General features: G+C 48.4%; 1 protein-coding gene across 5 annotated transcripts in view; it reads right to left on the bottom strand.

The window, feature by feature from the left end:
- The window catches only part of ATP11A (ATPase phospholipid transporting 11A), a 144,405-nt gene that overhangs the window by 30,007 nt on the left and 96,292 nt on the right, over positions 1–18,106 (bottom strand). For all 5 annotated transcript variants that reach the window (XM_059685141.1, XM_059685140.1, XM_059685142.1 and 2 more), the window contains exons 10-18: positions 18,002–18,083; positions 16,379–16,529; positions 13,931–14,128; positions 12,160–12,333; positions 10,754–10,917; positions 8,900–8,971; positions 7,485–7,558; positions 2,951–3,054; positions 408–589 (exon numbers count right to left, since the gene is read on the bottom strand). In XM_059685141.1, coding sequence (XP_059541124.1) covers positions 408–589; positions 2,951–3,054; positions 7,485–7,558; positions 8,900–8,971; positions 10,754–10,917; positions 12,160–12,333; positions 13,931–14,128; positions 16,379–16,529; positions 18,002–18,083 — 1,201 coding nt within the window. The remainder of the gene's footprint in view (positions 1–407; positions 590–2,950; positions 3,055–7,484; positions 7,559–8,899; positions 8,972–10,753; positions 10,918–12,159; positions 12,334–13,930; positions 14,129–16,378; positions 16,530–18,001; positions 18,084–18,106) is intronic.

Below are 18,106 nucleotides of genomic sequence, written 5' to 3'. Positions count from 1 at the left end.
TTTTAAAAATTAACCCTGTAAGATATCTTGACTATACATAACATAATTCAAAAATGCTGACTAATTCTGGTTTCTTCGGCAAAAGTGTGAATTCGGGAATCTTATTCATGGAAAGTAAAACATCACCCAGTCGTGAGTTTCCTGTGATAGCGTCGCCCCCCCCGCCCCCCCCGCCCCCGCCCCGGCATGCAGTCAGACAGTCTGTCTCTTCCGGCCCGTGAGCACGGGCCTCCCGTGTGGCTGACACTTTCCTCCGGAGCGCCCGTGAGCACGGGCCTCCGTGTGGCTGACACTTCCCTCCGGAGCGCCCGTGAGCACGGGCCTCTGTGTGGCTGACACTTTCCTCCGTGTGGCTGGCCCGTGAGGCACAGCTTTATTTCTGGAGACAAGGCCTAGTGTTTACTTACTGATCCTCAACGGCGGTGGCACCAAGCAGAATCAGATCTTTCTCTATCTGCTCGTAGACTTCTGCCAATTTCTTTTCTCGATCTTGAAGGGCCACCTTGCAAGCCTGTAGCAATTTATAAATGCCTTCATATTCTTCTGGGCTGAGCCTTTTGTAGGCAATGCACAAAGTCCGGAGCCCCTCCTATGGGAGACAATGCATTTCATGTGAATTCCAGGGTCACTGTGCCAAAATATCATTTTTAAATAGCTTTCGTGATGTTTCCTTTCTCTAATTCAAATTACTAACCAAAGAATTCTAAACCAACCAACCCTAAAATGGGCTGACCATTTACAACTGCATTATTCACGTTTACATCAAATATAATCATTACAGGTTACAGAAAAAAGTCAAACTAGTAAGCATGGGAATAAATAATAAAATCAGGGCCATCCAAAGATAAGACTTTGTTCTTTTATTTTGAAAAATGAAGAGTTAAATTTTTTTTAGGGTAGTAATTTGCAATTCTATGGTGATACCAAATAATATTTCTAAAGTAAACATTTTTTACACGGGAGTTTGTGATTCCATTTGATCTTATGCAGCACTTGCTGAAGGAAGCGGCTAGGCTATGTATCAAACCCACTGGATCCACAGGAGAGTGAAATAAAAATCTAGGAATAACAAACTCTCTGCTGTGATCAGAATTCTGGACGTCACCACACACAGAGAATGAACCACCCCAGCCAGCGAGGCACATGCAGAACACTGGATCCCATTAATGTGTCAGCGTGGGGCTTTCACAGCAGGAATGTGCCTGTCCCTTCCTCTCTGCCCGGCAGGATGGCTACAGGGAGATGGTCTTCTGCCCCTCAGAGAGAACATTAGCAGATTTCCAGGAGCTGAGAGAAGGCTCATGGCATAATGTGAAAGAAGTGAGCATGTTCCCCTATACACTGTGGGTACACAGAATGCCTGATGAAAAGTTTAGTGTCAGAAAGCCAAGTTGTTAAAGAGTAGAGAGAAAAGTTTAAAACCAGTTATAAGAGAAAGGGACCACTTGGTTAAGAAATGGGCCAGGGAGGGGGAAGTCTTATACCCTTTTCTGCAGGAGCCCCTAGAGCAGGAGACATAATGCCATAATAGTACTCTGTGGGAACCCTGAGTTTTAAGTCTGGGTTTTCCTGATGCCCAGGCAGCGCTGTTCGGATAGAACACACGGAATTCCATTTTGGCTCCACGAACTTCCTTTCATTCAGATATGACGTGCGTCTGAAGGAGTGGGAGGGGTGCACGGGAGAACCCGGGGGGAGAGAACACCCTCTCCCCATCCTGGGCAGAGACCCCAGGGTTCAGCAACAAGCATCCCCCGTCTAGAGCCTATCCCACTGACTTGTGTGGTTATCAGTGTGGCCGGTGTCACACAGCCATCCGGCCACAGTGGGAAAAGGCCTCGCTGTCATTTCAGATATGGTTTTGAAAGGACTTGCAGATGGGGCTGCCCCTCAGGGGTCACCTCGCACACCCTGTATTAAAACTCGTCGTCTGTAAGTGGACTACATTCAGCACGTGTACACTTAAGTGCTTACGAGAAGTCCTTCATCTTCTATTCCAACAGGCTCCTCACCTCGGTGGGCAGCAGAAATTCGCGCCATTGTCATTTTCACGATCCCATACACAAAAGGTTCTATAATCTTAAACCTGCGGCTCATTTACTGACTCCTGCTGGTTTCGCGGCAGCTGCTTTGTTGGTCCAGTAGGTGTTACTCGGCGCTTTAATGTGAAGTGGAAGCCAAAGGGTTTGCACATGGCAGCCACACTGAACAGAGCTCACCACTGCAGCAGCTGCTGCCGGCACGCGTGGTCTCAGCGGAAGAAGCATGCTTCTCGGACAATATACACATTTAATATTTAGAGTCAAGCAGGAGGAATGTGTCTATGAAGAGCCACCCATCACTGGCTGACAGTCTGATGTGGAGGGGAGGAGGGTGGCCCTGTGTCAGAGATGCACAGCTTGTCCCACACCCACAGCAGACCTTGGAGAGGGAACTGGAGCCTGGGGTAGGAGGTGGAGGGTTAGGGCGAGCTTGAAAGCTCAGATTTGCCGACAAACTGAACAATACTTAATTTATAGGGCAGACTATGCTTCAGAACGAGAGGTGGGAAGAAGACCAAACAGGTGAAGACATACGGAAAGCCTAAGAGCCAACTGATTTTTGAAAAGGAATCATTAGAAATAATTCAGCATAAAGATCTTTCTCCAATATAATCACCACAAATGTGCTTATTATGTGGACCCCACAATCACCAACCAACTAACCCAGCCCCTACCTCAAAATAAAAGGAAACAAAACATGCAACAGGCTCCTGAGTCCACCTGCTGGGGGTGGTACCCAGCTTGGAACACTATCCGTGTGAAAATCGACGGGGATTTTCCAGGTTGTGCACACGTGGTCCATTCGGACTTTAAGGTGTCTCTTAAAGCCACGTGGCATCCTCAGTGGGAGTCTTTCCTTCCTGACCCGGGAGAACCATGGGACCCGTGCCCGGGAGCCTCCATCTCACCACAGCGTTCCGCTCCACTCGGGCTCGGATCTGGTCGACTTTGCCTTCTATTACTCGAGGAAATATTGAAGAATCTGCCCCTTTGCAAAAGAGAAAAATTTCTCCTAGAAAATGAGAAGGGAAAACAAAAGATGTTTGATTTAATCACAATTTGGGGAAGACTAAATTAGTTTTCATATTATGCTACTAAGAAACAAAAACAGGGATACCACTGCTGAGACTGCTGTAAAGGAGATTTCAATAGATCAGCTAACATGTCAAGTCAGGAAAAAATTAAATCTACAGATCACCCCAAAGCCTCATTTTATCCTTATGACCCTAGAAACCTCCTAGGAAAGCCACAAACAAGGAAAACAAGTGGCTCCGGGGTGCCCTGCCTCCTGTCACGCTGCCTTCTCTCAGGTTAGAATGTGAAGGAAATGACCCTGGGACCAGGAGGGGGTAAGGAAACGAAGGGTGTGGCTGACCCAGAAGTGGGGATAACAGTCTGTGAAATACTAGGAGGCAAACGTCAAAACCCAGTAGAACGCAACGCACTCTGACGGAGAATACAACACCTGAGTCACCGTCGACCAGAGTTACAAGACAGTCTGTTTTATCATTGTGGCCCCACCTTCCCAGTAATGTCCCAATTACTATGCACACATTTGTCCTGTAGATGCACGCTCCTTGTCCCTCAAGATAAAACCATCTTCTCTTCCAGATAAGTAGGGGGACTCTCTAGTCTGTGACAAAAGGAGGTAACAGAGACCGAGGCGCCAGCCCTGAAGGACAGGCCCCTCGGGCGTGGAGGCTCCTGGCCTGCAAAGCCGCGGGGCCCTTTGCCAGGTGAGCTTTGCTGATATTCAGCTCATGGAGGGAAAAGCTGGGGTGGCCTGTCACAGGCTGCAGGGCTTGAGAAGGGGCACTGCTGTCTTCTTATTTTTCTTCAGACAGAAAGTTCGAAAGCTGAGCTCCCTGGCCCGGGGTTGATCCCTAGGAACCCTAGATGCTGAGGGCCCTCAGAAGTACATCTGGGAAACCCAATCCAGAGGCGCCAGGAGAAGCCGGCAATGGTCCCACCACAGCAACTCCCCAGGTGGGGCGGTCAGGGAGGGGCTGAGTGCAGGAGCTAGGGAGACCATACCAGCTGGTGCACACAGGGAACCCACCCGGGCCCATTCATGTACTCAGCTACAGTGTGCAGAGTGCACCTTGGCTTATTTCCTTGGTCCCAGAAAGAACTAACTCCTGGGATACACACAGTGAAAACATTAAAAATACAGCACAATTTATGCTCACACAAGTCATGAAATTAAGCCAAGGGTAACGTCAACCTTTGGCCAGAAAGGATGGTGTCTGGTGATGTCTGTGTTGCCAGCATATGACCTGAGCTGTGGCTGAGCAGAGGCTGGGACAGACCTGGGAGCATGGCCAGCCACTCGGAGCAGGAATCCACCAGAGCAGGAACTCCCATCCCTAGAACACGCCCATGCGACTGCCCAGGTCTGTGACCTGGGATTCTTAGTCACATACCAACCACCTGATGTCAGAATTCATTCCCGTCGGCCAGACAATTTCTAGCCAGTGTTCCTATGTCATCAGATACAGCTTGGAGCAAGAACTGTAGTCCAGATGACATAAAGATACCTCCTTAAACAATAATACATTTCTTTTTCTAGGAAAATCATGGTGACTCATAGTAATGGCTTGTAAAATGCTTAAATTCTTTACCGTCTCAACTTGTTGAGTCCTCAATGCCCACTTTAAACATGGACCAAGTTCAGTCTTAAGATATGGGTGAGGAGAGACTTGGATTAAAAAATACCCACAATATAAAGCACAATATAATCTTCAAAGACAAGAGCAGACACTATTTGGCACCAGCTTTAGACCTTCTTTTCCAAGTTTGTAAGCAAGCAGGCAGCTACTAATGCAGAGCGGTGCATACACAGGTGATAAATAAGATATTCAGCACACAGGTGAGGTGATCCTAACCTGCAGCAGCTCACACAGGTGACCTGATGCTAAGCTACAGAAGAGCATGCTGTGGGACCGAGCTCAGCTCTGAGGGCTGTAGCACACTTCTCAGCGGAGAGCTCTCAGCAAGAAATTCAAGTTGTTAACTGGCTGTCATGGCCTATAGTCTCCAGTCTCCCCTAATGGAGTCAAGGGTCCATTAAGCTGTAAAACCAGTGCAATCAGCTTCATCTCCGGGGAGGTGTTACTAATTAGAGAACAACTTGTTGAATTAAATATTCAAACTTCTCTTACAATGAATTGATGCAGTGGCCAGGTCAGATGGCACGACTGTCTCCCCTCTAAGCCCACAGTTCCTCAAAGACGCCTTCGGAAATAGGTAGATATCCCGTGGAAGAGCTAGTCTAATGACGTGGATGCCTTGGGCATAAATTCTTAATGTGACCCCGCTCCTTTTCAAGCTCTCGTGATGCCCTTTTTGATGGTAAATGGAAGTTGTTAAGGAAGATTGCGCGGTACATCCGTGGGTACCAGCACTGTGACCATGCAGTTCAGGAGAATGCATTGGTGGGGCAGGAGACGGTTTGTGGGTAATGGATGCATTGCTTCCTGAAACTGTGATCATTACTGCAGGCTCAGGGCTGCTGCATGATTCAGCTCCTAGACTTCACATGTGTAAGTGGGAAAATATCAAGACAAAAAGATGTCCACAATGCCTTTCTTTTGGAAAAATCTGAATGGCTTCAACTCGCAGGAGAGTTCTTCATTTGTGCACAGTGAAATAACCGTCTGCACTTGGGCAAGTGTTAGCACATTGACCTGAATTGTTTCAAACATCATGATCTGTCTGCTTCCCATGTCCTGCTGATCCCACTGGTAAAATCTCTGTTTCCATGTGTATGGGCAGTGTTCATATTATAAACTATTTTATGTCCCATGATATTTAGGGCAAGTCTCGCTGGTGGAGCCCACTCTTATCCACGTAGGATAAGCTGGTTCAGAGGGGAGGGAAGCATGTGGATAAGACCTTTGGCCCGGCTGGCACAGCTCCGTGGTTGAGCATCGACCTATGAACCAGGAGGTCATGGTTAGATTCCCAGTTGCACATGCCTCGGTTGCAGGCTTGATTCCTAGCAGGAAGCATGCAGGAGGCAGCTGGTCAGATTCTCATCATTGATGTTTCTCTCTCTCTCTCCCTCTTCCTCTCTGAAATCAATAAAAATATATTTAAAAAGAGAGAGAGAGAGAGAGAGAGAGAGAGAGAGAGAGAGAGAGAGAGAGAGAGATCTAGCTCTACGACAGCCAGCTCAGCTCCCAGGACAGCTGGGGCACTGCCACCAGGCTCAGCTTCCAGCACATGGAGCTCCACTCTGTGAAAAATATCGCACAGGGCAGACAGGCCTTCGGCAACCTCCATGGTCTTAGAGGAGAAAACAAGGTATTGCTGGTTCTATCAGAAGATAGTCAGAATGGCTCTGTTTAATGAAAGGTACTTTGTTTATTTACTCCCCATTGAAATGAAATTCTCCCCACATGAGTGTTAGATAAGCACTGACATAAAATTCCCCAGCATGCCCTCAGGTCATTATTTTAGGCTGAGTCTGTTCAGTTGTAGGGTCGTGGCTGCATTTGGTTGCTCACCAGGCAACTTTCCAAAGAGATAAACATAGCCTGGTATTGCCTAGTTTTAAGAAACCAAATAGAACAAGATCCCACATCTCTTGATAAAATGCATTTTGAAGGTGCATTCGTAAATTGAACTTAGCAGTATGTATTGAGCAGTCACTGGTAGTGCTGTGGTGGATATACTGCTGAGAAAAGCATCGGTTCTGCATTTAGGATGCTTGCAGTCTAGCCAGGTCAGAAGACAAGCAGCTCATCTGACTGAGGCAACCAGGACAGGCTTCCTACCAGGTGGCTGTTGAGCTGTCCTTGGAACAGTTCAAACGAGCAAGAGGGCTTCTAAGTGTAAAAGTCCCCGCCAGGTAGAGAACTTCAGGTAGAAAACTCCCCACCAGGTGGAGGGCCTCCCGCTGAAACAGTCCATGCTGCGCACATTCTGAGGTTGCTGGGAATGAAAGCTAGGAAGGCAGCTCAGGGCTCCATGAAGAAACCCTGGGAAGGTGTGGCGGCCTGAAACCGAGCAGGAACCACCAGGCCCCGCCAGGACGTGAGCGTTCGAGGGCCTTAAGACCGACATGGTGGCAGGATGATAGAAAGGCAGAGACTGCAGATGGAGACCTTGGGAAGCAGGAGCTGTGTGAGAGGAGTGAAAGGGGGAGGAAGAGACACTGGGGAGATAGGCTCTGCAGGCCTTGTCACCAGCCCAAGGCGCCTGGGAGAGAAACAGGAGCACGAGGAGCTGAGGAGTGATGTCACCTGCAGTGGCTGTGAGGGGCTGTGTGACCTGCAGGGGTGTGTGGAGCTGTGTGACCTATAGTTGTTTCATCTATGTGCTGTTTTTTTTTTAAAAACAAAACAGTGAAATCTTTAAAGCTCCTGAAGAATGTGAGCATCAGAATAAAACACAAGCACAATGTATAATTTAAGACAACAAAGAAAAATAAATTTCTACCTGTATCAGATTTTACAATTACACTCATTCTCCTTCTTACTGAGTCAAAACTCAAAATTTCCAGCAATTCAAACCTGAAAAATAGATGAAAATTTGTCTTTAGTACCCATCTGGCTCTGTATGTCATCAAATCTGGGTATTTATCAGCCTTTCCACAGAGGAATGTCTGGAGCAGTCTCTCCCCACCACGCCCAGGGCTTTGAAAAGGTCACCTCCATCCATGCCCCACCCCACCTCTGCCTGGAGGGCAACGCTGATAGCAGCTCTCTGGGGTGGGGGGAGGGGGGGGGAAGGGGGAATCTGGAGACAGGGCAGTTTCCTCCAGACACAGGGGAATGTCTGGATTCATGTGACTGGTGATCTGCTCCACGCTGCTGCCACCAGTGCTCATCGGGGACAGAGGGCGAGGGCGGCTGAGGCCGGGCTCTCATCTCACCACTAGGATCCTGGTCTTGGATATCCACCTCCCACGCCCAGCCTGCATTACAAGTGCTCATGGAGTTTGTGCATCAAAAAAACGATCTATCTTATGTGCTGATTCACCTTCCTAAATTCTGTTGCACACAGATCCACAGGTTGTATTAGAGCTTTTGATCCCTGAGAATAAACCACTGTCCTTTAAATTCATAAAAGTCATCAGAAGACTCATGATTTCTGTCTGGAGTTTGAAACTTTGAAAACAGCTGAGCCACCGCTGACATTACCTCTGAAAACTCCTTAGGGTCTAGAGAGACTCCAGCCAGTGGCTCAGAAGTGACTGTGAAACTTCTGTGATGTCAATCCCCACTCACAAGCGGAGGACGGGGTTCAGAACTGGCCTCCCCAAGAGGTGCCACTTTGGCAGGTGGGTGGATTACTTTGAGCTGAAGACAATCGAGACCTTGCAGGCTCATGAGAAACTTCTACCTCCCCCTTAAGTAATTTAAATTAGCGATCACCATTCCTGACCAGGTGGCTCAGTCGGTTGGAGTGTTGTACCATACACCAAAAGGTTGTGCGTTTGAATTTGAGTCAGGGCATATACAGGTGCAGACAGGAGGCAACCAATCGATGTTTTTCTCACACACTGATCTCCCCCCCACCTCTCTCTAAATCAATGAAAACAAAACAAGGATTTTAAAAAATAAGAGCTATCACCAGCAATAACATTTTTTTATCTATCTCTATGGCAAGGTAAACATCTAGTTACTGAATACCTGCTCTTCCCATCATCCTGTGAATGAGCTCCCCTCTGAAGCCCCAAGGCAGGGGTGGGGAACCTTTTTTCTGCCAAGGTTATCCATAACCTCATTCTCCAGCCATACAACATTATCAGCTTAAAAATTAGCCTGCTGTATTTGGTCAAACATTTAATTTACTCATGCCTTGTAAAACAATTCTGTATTACATCACAATATAATGTACAATATTCTTACCTTTCAATGTAATTATCCCTATTTAATATCTCCATGTGGTTATCCTTTAGCCGTAGGTACGTAAAACCAAGTCTGTAGAGGAGAAGGCAAACCCAGTGGTTAATTTGAAATTTTGATATTCCTCTTTCAATAGAATATTTCTGTTTTACATTCTGGTAAAGCTTTCTTTTCAAAAAAGAAATACTCCTGGTAAAACAGAGGAAGGAAACTGAATTATAAACTTAGGAAATTATAATATTGAGCTTACCATCTCACAAAAATTCTCCAAGGACCAAATGAATTTCTGACTTACCCTCCTAAGCACCACAGTGGTGAGGCCCAAGGCAGGGGTGGGGAACCTACCATTCTTACTGGTAGGTATTAACAGGTTTCAGAAAGACAGCAGGGGTGTGGACTGGTCCCTGGCTATACTGACCCAGTTTTACTCACTGATAGTGGGGTTGTTCCGTAGAGGTTACATGTCAGAATCAGAAGGACCCTGAGAGACTGTCATTGTCCAGACCAGCTGCCACTTCACTGATGAGGACACTAGCTCTAGAGCAGGCTGCCAGGCAACAACGTCTGCAAAGCCCTTACTCTAACACCCTCCTCCTCCACCGCACACACGTGGAGCCATGGGCTGTTAGGCACATGCCAGGAGTGGGGGCAGGAAGAGGGCGTGGCTTCTGGATTCCAGGACCTGACAGCGTGGGAGGTGAAAGGTATCAACCTAATGACACAGCATGGCGCCATAATGGTAGGAAGGCACCATGGGACCTTGGGGCCCCATCCCGGCAGGAGCTGGGGAGTTGGGGGGCAGCTGAAGGAAAGGCTTCTTGGAAGGTGAGTCTAGAATAACAGGCAGGAGCAGCCTGTCCTCACTTCTGATATCAATGACTGAATGTGGCTTAATTTCTGAACACACATTTTCCAAGAAGAGAGAAATCTGGCTTTGAGAAGTCTCCTATATGTACGTGTGGGTTTATGCACTTAATAATTGACATGGTTTACATACTTATGTCACTATTCAAACTGCATGGGAAACATACATTAGTTTAGTCAACAATAAAAACACTCTTCTAATTAGAGGAGAGGTGTTCAACACCCACTTATCAAAGGCAGCAAAGAGGGAAAATTAGTACCATTCGTGTTAAATTTGAATTGTAAGCTGTGATCATTAGAAGAACATTTCCCTTGACTTGAAATTATGCCACATATCTGGAATATTTAAAGTACTTTTCCAAGTGTTTGCTTAAATGCTGCATGTCATGAGGCAGCAAACACTCCTAATAAAAAGATACTGAAGGAGGGAGTGTGCAAGAAGCACACAGACTTAATATGATAGGATACAAAGATAGGGAAGCTAACGGTAAAGAAAACCCCAGCACCCCACCTAATCCCTCTTCATGTAGTGTGACTTTGGGAACAAGTTGCTTGACATCTCTGGGCCTCAATTCTTTAGGATGGATGAGGAAGACTTTTCATGAGGGTGTCTAAGGTTGCTTGCATCATTAAAAGCTTGTGATGATTTGGAAAGGCCTCTAACCTTCTTACTGAAGAAGTGAGGAGGAAAAACTACCCATATACGACAGTGACAAACACTGGCAGAAGGGACCAAGCTGCTTCTCACGCTGACGGCAGGTTGTGGAGGTCAAGGAGACACTGAGGCGCCAGGGAGAACCTGCCCGTTGCAGGTGACAAAGGCAGTACCTGCTCAGCACCCCTCAGTAAGCCTCCCAGGCACAGGGGCCTGACTCAGGGCAGGCCCAGTGTGAGTCCAGGAGAAGTACATTGTTGGGGTGGAAAAGAACTCCAGGACCAGCTCAGCCCACCCCTCACAGCTGAGACCAGACTCGCGTGCAGCCAGAGACGTACCTCTGGACTCCCTCCACTAAGGCCACCTCGTCGGGCGAGGACGATATGTACACACAGGATTTCCCTGAGTCTGGTGACTTCCTGGGCCCGTCCACGTCATCGTCATCCTTCACCTGGACGGTGTGGCACAGGCAGAGGGCCCGGAAAAACAGCTCTTCTCGCTCCTATAGAAATGCAGGACAGAAACGCACACATCCATGGCATATCGGCTTAAAGGAGGAGGAAACCAAACAGAAGACAATAAACAATAAAGCAGGGCATGCAACTCTTAAGGGTTAGGGAGTATTAGTTTTGCCTCCGGTAGTCAGAAGGTAGTGTAACTGTGGCTTTTGTTCATTCTTGAGCACTTCCACAGTAGCTACGATCAAGACCAATGGGCTATGAAGACGGAAAGGAAATGAATGTAGTGAGAGGAGGTGACTGGTTCAAGGTCACAAGAGGAGAATACGGCTGGGCGGAGCCTTGGGCCAGCGGAGGCTCCCATGCAGGGCCGCCAGGAGCCTGGGTTCCCTGGGGACTCCAGGAAGCTTTCTCAGGGGTTCTGGGATATCACTGTGGCTGAGGGGGGCCAAGGAGGGCTAGACTTGCATCACATGTGCTAGGCAGGGGAGTCCAGCAAATGGCCAGAGGGTGCAATGCCTGTGGAGCACCTCATGAAGGCCATAGACCACCTGTCCGCTCCTCTCAGACTGGGTGAAATGACCTGAGGCATGTGTGTGTGTGGGTGGTTCGCTTGGTCACGACAGGCAGTCACAGCCCAGCCCACTAAAGCAGCCATCCTTGGTGCCCTCGGGGACACCACACAGGACTCTGCGGTCACCAAGCGTTCTGGAATGGTCTCCTGGCTGACCACAGCTGAGGGTCACGGCTGCCTCCTAGAAATGCTGAGATCTGAAGCCACCGCATTTGGTGTATGTGAGTGCATGTCTCTGTGTGTGTGAGTGCACTGTATGTGTGGTCTCTACCTGTGTGCACACATATGAGGATATGTGTGTGGGGTATATCTACATGTGCAGTCTGTAAGTACATCATATATGCATGTGTGGGTATGGGGCATGGGTCTCTGTGTGCATGTCTATGTGCACATATGTGCATGTGAGCTCGCATGTATGTGCATGTGGGTTTGGGTATGAGTGTGAGCATGTGTACAGTATAAGCACATGTGGCATGCAGGTCACTTTGCTCACAGCTGACCGTTTTCCTGCTCATCCACATTTTTAAAGCTGTTCCTAACATGATGTGACTGGCCAGATGAACTGGTGGGAAATGGTGGCATCTTACCATGCTTCTCACTCAAGTCACTGGAAGATTCATGTCCTTCCTGGATCCCAGACCAGAGGGGATACCAGGCTACCTTGTGAACAGAGACAATGCGACAGTGTTGGTCCAAAAGGTCAAACACCTACCCTCCCACTGACCCCCGGGGAGGAGTCAATCATGTCGATGCCAGTGGCGCCGGGGAGAACCTGCCCGTTGCAGATGACGTGCGGCACGTAGACGTGGCCCTCAATGCAGCACTCCTTGAACTCCATGTTGTTCTCGGTCAGAGTCCCCGTCTTGTCTGTGAAGATGTACTCCACCTGCGGACACGAGGCGTGGCTGGGGTGCTGGCTAGGACCCACACGCCCCTCTCCAAGGCGAGGAGGAGCGGCAGGCTGCCTCAGACCCCGGGCAGCTGTGATTCCTAACATCGCGGTTTGCCCCAAACCTGCCCCTTCACCAGGTACCTGGCTTTTTTCAAAGTGAGGATCCACACTAACAATGAATATTTCACCATGTTCCCTCCTCTACAACAAGCCTCTCCACCGATCTCCGGAGCTCCTGTGTCATAAAGTCGTTCCTAGCCTTGCTCTGAGGCAGAGTAACCTGCTGCACTGAACACAGCTCTCTGTTTATCTTGTTACAGAAAAATATTATTTCCTCCGTGAATTTCTCCGGAATGTATGAAATACATCATTTACTATTGCAAAGGAAATGAACCCCATGGAGGTGAAGGTATTCTAATACTGAGCCACCAACTTATAATTTGCACATTGCTGACTGAGACAGTACTCCACGAGGGGTGTGGAGTGTCCCAGAGGAATGATTTGAAGGTCAAACTCATGAACAAGCAAAATACCATTTTTTTGTAACAAGTATCCTTGCCCTGAGGAGGTGAAGCAGTAGGCAGCTATCAGCGTCTAACCATCTATTTTCAGACCAATGTTTTGGGGCACAAGGGAGTGGATTTCAGCTACTAGTTGAAAACAGCTGTTTATATATAAAAAAAAACCTACTCAAAATTTCTTCCTGTAACAAAAATAACTTAGCATTTATCAAATGCTCTTTCGTGCAACAAAAAGGCCGGGGAAAGGTTAGACTGGGGCAGTGGGAAGGCTCCCACTGAAGGCCAGAGGACCAAGGCGAGGTCAGGGGGACAGGCCTCTCCCCAGTATGGGCTCCGCCCCCCCATCCAGGCGATCCCGCGTGACAATGACTCCTGCCCGTGGCGGTTCCATTAGACACTGTGATGGATGCCTCATCTCTGTTATCTCATTCAATCCCCACTGCACTCTGGCAAGGCAGGTGCCTTCCTTACGCCCATTTTACAGATGGAGACGCTCAGTGGCACAGTGCTCACGCCACCTGCACCAGGCCATGAGGTCAGCACTGTGGAGCAGGATTTCTATGCAGGGGTTTTGAACCCTGCAATACATCCAGCTACTGAAACTCCCCCGGGTCCCACTTTGCTCGTCTTTAAAATGAGGACAACAGGCTCAGTGTCAGAACTGAAGGAAATCATGGAAGCGAGCCCAGTGCAATGCCTATGAAGCAGGTACTCAATACACGTTACCTCACCTTTACCCCTTCACCTTGGTTCACAGCATGAGCACCATTTAGGCTACGGATGAGCATGTCTCAACCAGTTAATGCAATTAATTTTGCATAACTATAACTTTAAAAGCACTACCAACTGTCATACAAGTTAAAAACACACACAAACTAACAATTCTGTTGTTGTCTTTCCCCGGTTGCAGGTTCTATCTCTCTGCACTAATTAAAATGGAAAGGCTGTCATCTGGCCATCTGGATGATTTGCCTGCGTGATAGGAATCATTTAGAATCTAGATACCTGGGAACATAAAATGGAGGGGCTCAGCCCTCACAAGATTATGAGACACTTCAGAAGACACTGACCTGTCCTAACTCTTCGTTTAAATCCGAGGTGTTGACCAGAGGCCCTTCGCCCATGTCCTCGTCAAACATTTCTTCATCCCAGGTGATGAAATACGAGCCGAGGAACTTCTGCATCTCCACCGTGACGTACATGGACACGGGGATGATGTAGTTGAACAGAACCATGAAGGCCAGGAAGTCCGTGAACGCCCTGAGAAACTGAGAGAACATCGCGTGATTTCCCACATCCCCACACCAACATCACAACTATTTAAAGCTTAGGCACAAACCACCCAAGCACAGATTTTAAATACAAGTATTTCAAATCCAAAGATACGGCTTATTCAAGGGGCTGCAGCGGCCATTGGATGACTTGCCTGTCACTTAATTTTAGTGCTGCAATGGCCTCAGGCCAGCCAGGCCTCTGGGCTGAGGAGGGGGAAGGATTAAGTCACCTGTTAGACAGTCACTTTGCCAGGAGACAGGAGGCCTCCCCGCTGAGAGCCAGTAGGAAACTTTACATTGGGAGTATCCCAAGTTTCCTTTGAGACTCTGACAAATGACCAACTGACTCTGTAATAACCCACAGATGCCAAAACATCAGTCTGATACAAAGATTTTTCTATATAGTCTGTTCTTATCTCTAAGCCATTTAGTTTGATGGGAGGCCCAATTAAACACAGGAAAGAAGTAGGGACCCTGGTCTGGATTTGCATAAATCCTAGTCTGGACACAGTGGGCCCTGGTCTGGACTGGTTCCACACCTGCTCTGGACGCAGTGGGCCCTGGTCTGGATTGGTTCCATACCTGCTCTGGACGCAGTGGGCCCTGGTCTGGACTGGTTCCACACCTGCTCTGGACGCAGTGGGCCCTGGTCTGGATTGGTTCCATACCTGCTCTGGACGCAGTGGGCCCTGGTCTGGACTGGTTCCATACCTGCTCTGGACGCAGTGGGCCCTGGTCTGGATTGGTTACACACCTGCTCTGGACGCAGTGGGCCCTGGTCTGGATTGGTTCCACACCTGCTCTGGACGCAGTGGGCCCTGGTCTGGACTGGTTCCACACCTGCTCTGGACGCAGTGGGCCCTGGTCTGGATTGGTTCCACACCTGCTCTGGACGCAGTGGGCCCTGGTCTGGATTGGTTCCACACCTGCTCTGGATGCAGTGGGCCCTGGTCTGGATTGGTTCCATCCCTCCCTGCTTTGGACGCAGTGGGCCCTGGTCTGGACTGGCTCCACACCTGCTCTGGACGCAGTGGGCCCTGGTCTGGATTGGTTCCACACCTGCTCTGGACGCAGTGGGCCCTGGTCTGGATTGGTTCTGCACCTGCTCTGGACGCAGTGGGCCCTGGTCTGGACTGGCTCCACACCTGCTCTGGACGCAGTGGGCCCTGGTCTGGACTGGTTCCACACCTGCTTTGGACGCAGTGGGCCCTGGTCTGGATTGGTTCCACACCTGCTCTGGACGCAGTGGGCCCTGGTCTGGATTGGTTCCACACCTGCTCTGGATGCAGTGGGCCCTGGTCTGGATTGGTTCCATCCCTCCCTGCTTTGGACGCAGTGGGCCCTGGTCTGGACTGGCTCCACACCTGCTCTGGACGCAGTGGGCCCTGGTCTGGATTGGTTCCACACCTGCTCTGGACGCAGTGGGCCCTGGTCTGGACTGGTTCCACACCTGCTCTGGACGCAGTGGGCCCTGGTCTGGATTGGTTCCATCCCTCCCTGCTTTGGACGCAGTGGGCCCTGGTCTGGATTGGTTCCACACCTGCTCTGGACGCAGTGGGCCCTGGTCTGGGATTTGTTCTAGACCTGCTCTGGACGCAGTGGGTCCTGGTTGGAGTTTACACTCAGCTCTGGCCTGCACTGAGTAGATACTGGTCTGGATTTGCACACAACTCCACTCTATACTGAGTGGACACTGTTATAGAGTCGCACATGGCTCAGGTCTGGACTCACTGGGCCCAACCAGAAAACTATACTGTTTTAAGTAGAAAAGGTTCGATCAAATTATTTTAATATACTGGTTTTGGGCAAAATACTTTTGATAAACATTTCTCATTTGAAAAATGAAAGTAATTCTTACCCTAGTTTCCATATAATTGTCTCTTGTTTTTGTCCACAGACGTACCATAAGTAAGTACCATTTACCTCACAATCATTAATGAGCATTCACTGAGCATCCTCTAAGTATAGACACTGCTCTGGGTTCTGGAAACACCAAAAGCATTTAAGGCGCATCGATATGAATGTACTATGGGAACTAATACCTTTCCAGACTTGGATATTCAAATCCAAAGAAAGCAAAAGCAACCAGTATCTGCAGCTAGAGAGGCAACCAATGCTTTCCATATCAGTGCATGTACTTATTATAAAGATTGGATCAACCGCAACTTCATCATGTTAACACATTTTCACAACAGCAGCCCACAGAGCATTGTTGATCACTGCAAAGGAAGTCAGTGTCCATACCAGGTTCCTCTGTCTTTCTGCTTCGGTTTTCTGATTATACCACGGCTCATCTCGGGATGGTTCACTCTGCCACACGTACTTCAGGACAGTATTTATCAGTGCTTTGCTGATGAGAATGCAGAGGTACACTATGAGGAACACATTCATTGATCTAAAACACAAGAGGTAATGGTTACTTAGTCATTGCTCCCTGAAGATTTGCGAGCTGCACACCTGTGTGTCGAGGTGAACACATTGTGACAAAGCAGATCAGGAATAAATGGCACAGCAATGAGTGCCCTTAGAAGACCCCTCTCCCAATCCACTGACAGTGAAAATAACGTACGCTCATTTCTGAGTCTCCTCCATGGTCACTGGCGTGTGATTCTAGACCAGCCATGGGCAAACTACGGCCCACGGCCCGTTCGGCTGTTCTATCCGGCCCTCGGAGCCGAAAGAGTGGAGGGTTCTCTTGCTCTCCCCTCCGCTCCTTCACCAGCAGCAGTGTTAACTGTATTAGTTCACACAAACACTCCACCCATGCTTTTGTTCCGGCCCTCCGGTCCAGTTTAAGAACCCATTGTGGCCCTCGAGTCAAAAAGTTTGCCCACCCCTGAGACACCACAAGGAAAACAGCTCAGTAAAGGCAAGTTTTGTAAACAGGAGAGAGACTCCACACAACCGCGTTGCTGACACAGGTTTCTGTATGTTCTAGGACTCTATCATTGAAAGAACATCCAGAAATAAATGCCTTCTACCTTTAAGCATCAACCAATGAGTTCTGGATTTAGAGCGGACCACCAGGAAGGGAGGAGGGAAGGAGGGAAGTCAACAAAGAAAGAAATGCCCTCTGCGTCAGAATAATGTTCAATCTGTAGCCAAGGTCTTAGCAGACCTCATGAAGGAGGGGCAATTTTCCAAAACCTATTTCTGAAACCTATTTGTCAATGTGGCATCTGGAAACAAAGCATTCTTGCTTAGGAGCCAAGTCTGCATTTTGGTATTTGATTGAGGCCAGGATCACATTTCAAGACTGGATTCTGAGAGGGGGCCGGAGGCACCCTGACAGTCTTCCCCCCAAACCTGAGAGCAGCACACATCTCTCTGTTAAAAAAATTGCAACCGCTCAGTGGCCCACTTCAAGTTGCAGATACACTTTAACAAGAGGCAAAGACGGAAAAAATCCGGGCCACATTTTCTTACAAATTCAACCCTCTCCTTGACATATTTTTACAAAGATTTTATGGTTTAATAAAAAGAAGACTGTTCTCCCTGCTAATGCTTTGCTCAGGAAAACATGTGGTTTCAATACCCCAAATTAAAAATGACCCAACTTTGACTTTTTCAGGAAATGATGGGAGGAACTGTTGGGAAACTGCAAATGACTTCAAACTGGGACTTTGGGGTGTCCGGGGTGTCCACATGAGGGAGCCACATGGGCTGAAGGTGTGTGGCCATTCACACCCTCCTCCCCCCGCCACCGAAATAAGATAGTCAATCTAAGTAATCAGCTCCACTGTCCATCTAGATACCACGAAGGAATTGCTAATCAGGCCAAGAGAAAAGTGTTTTCATATCTACTGTGGTTTGGTCTCCTAAGTCAAAGATTTTTACCGACTTCACACAATGGGGACTGAACCTTACTTTTCTACAGCGGATCGTTTCTGGGATTTTGATTGATAATTTAATGCCATCTTGGTTTCCATGCCCGTATAAATAGCAACACCTGTAAAGTAGAGAATAAATGTC

This window comes from Myotis daubentonii, chromosome 2, assembly GCF_963259705.1.
Source record: "Myotis daubentonii chromosome 2, mMyoDau2.1, whole genome shotgun sequence".
Lineage (NCBI taxonomy): Eukaryota > Metazoa > Chordata > Mammalia > Chiroptera > Vespertilionidae > Myotis > Myotis daubentonii.
The sequence above is the reverse complement of the archived record's forward strand: the minus strand, read 5'-3'. Positions and strand labels throughout refer to the sequence as shown.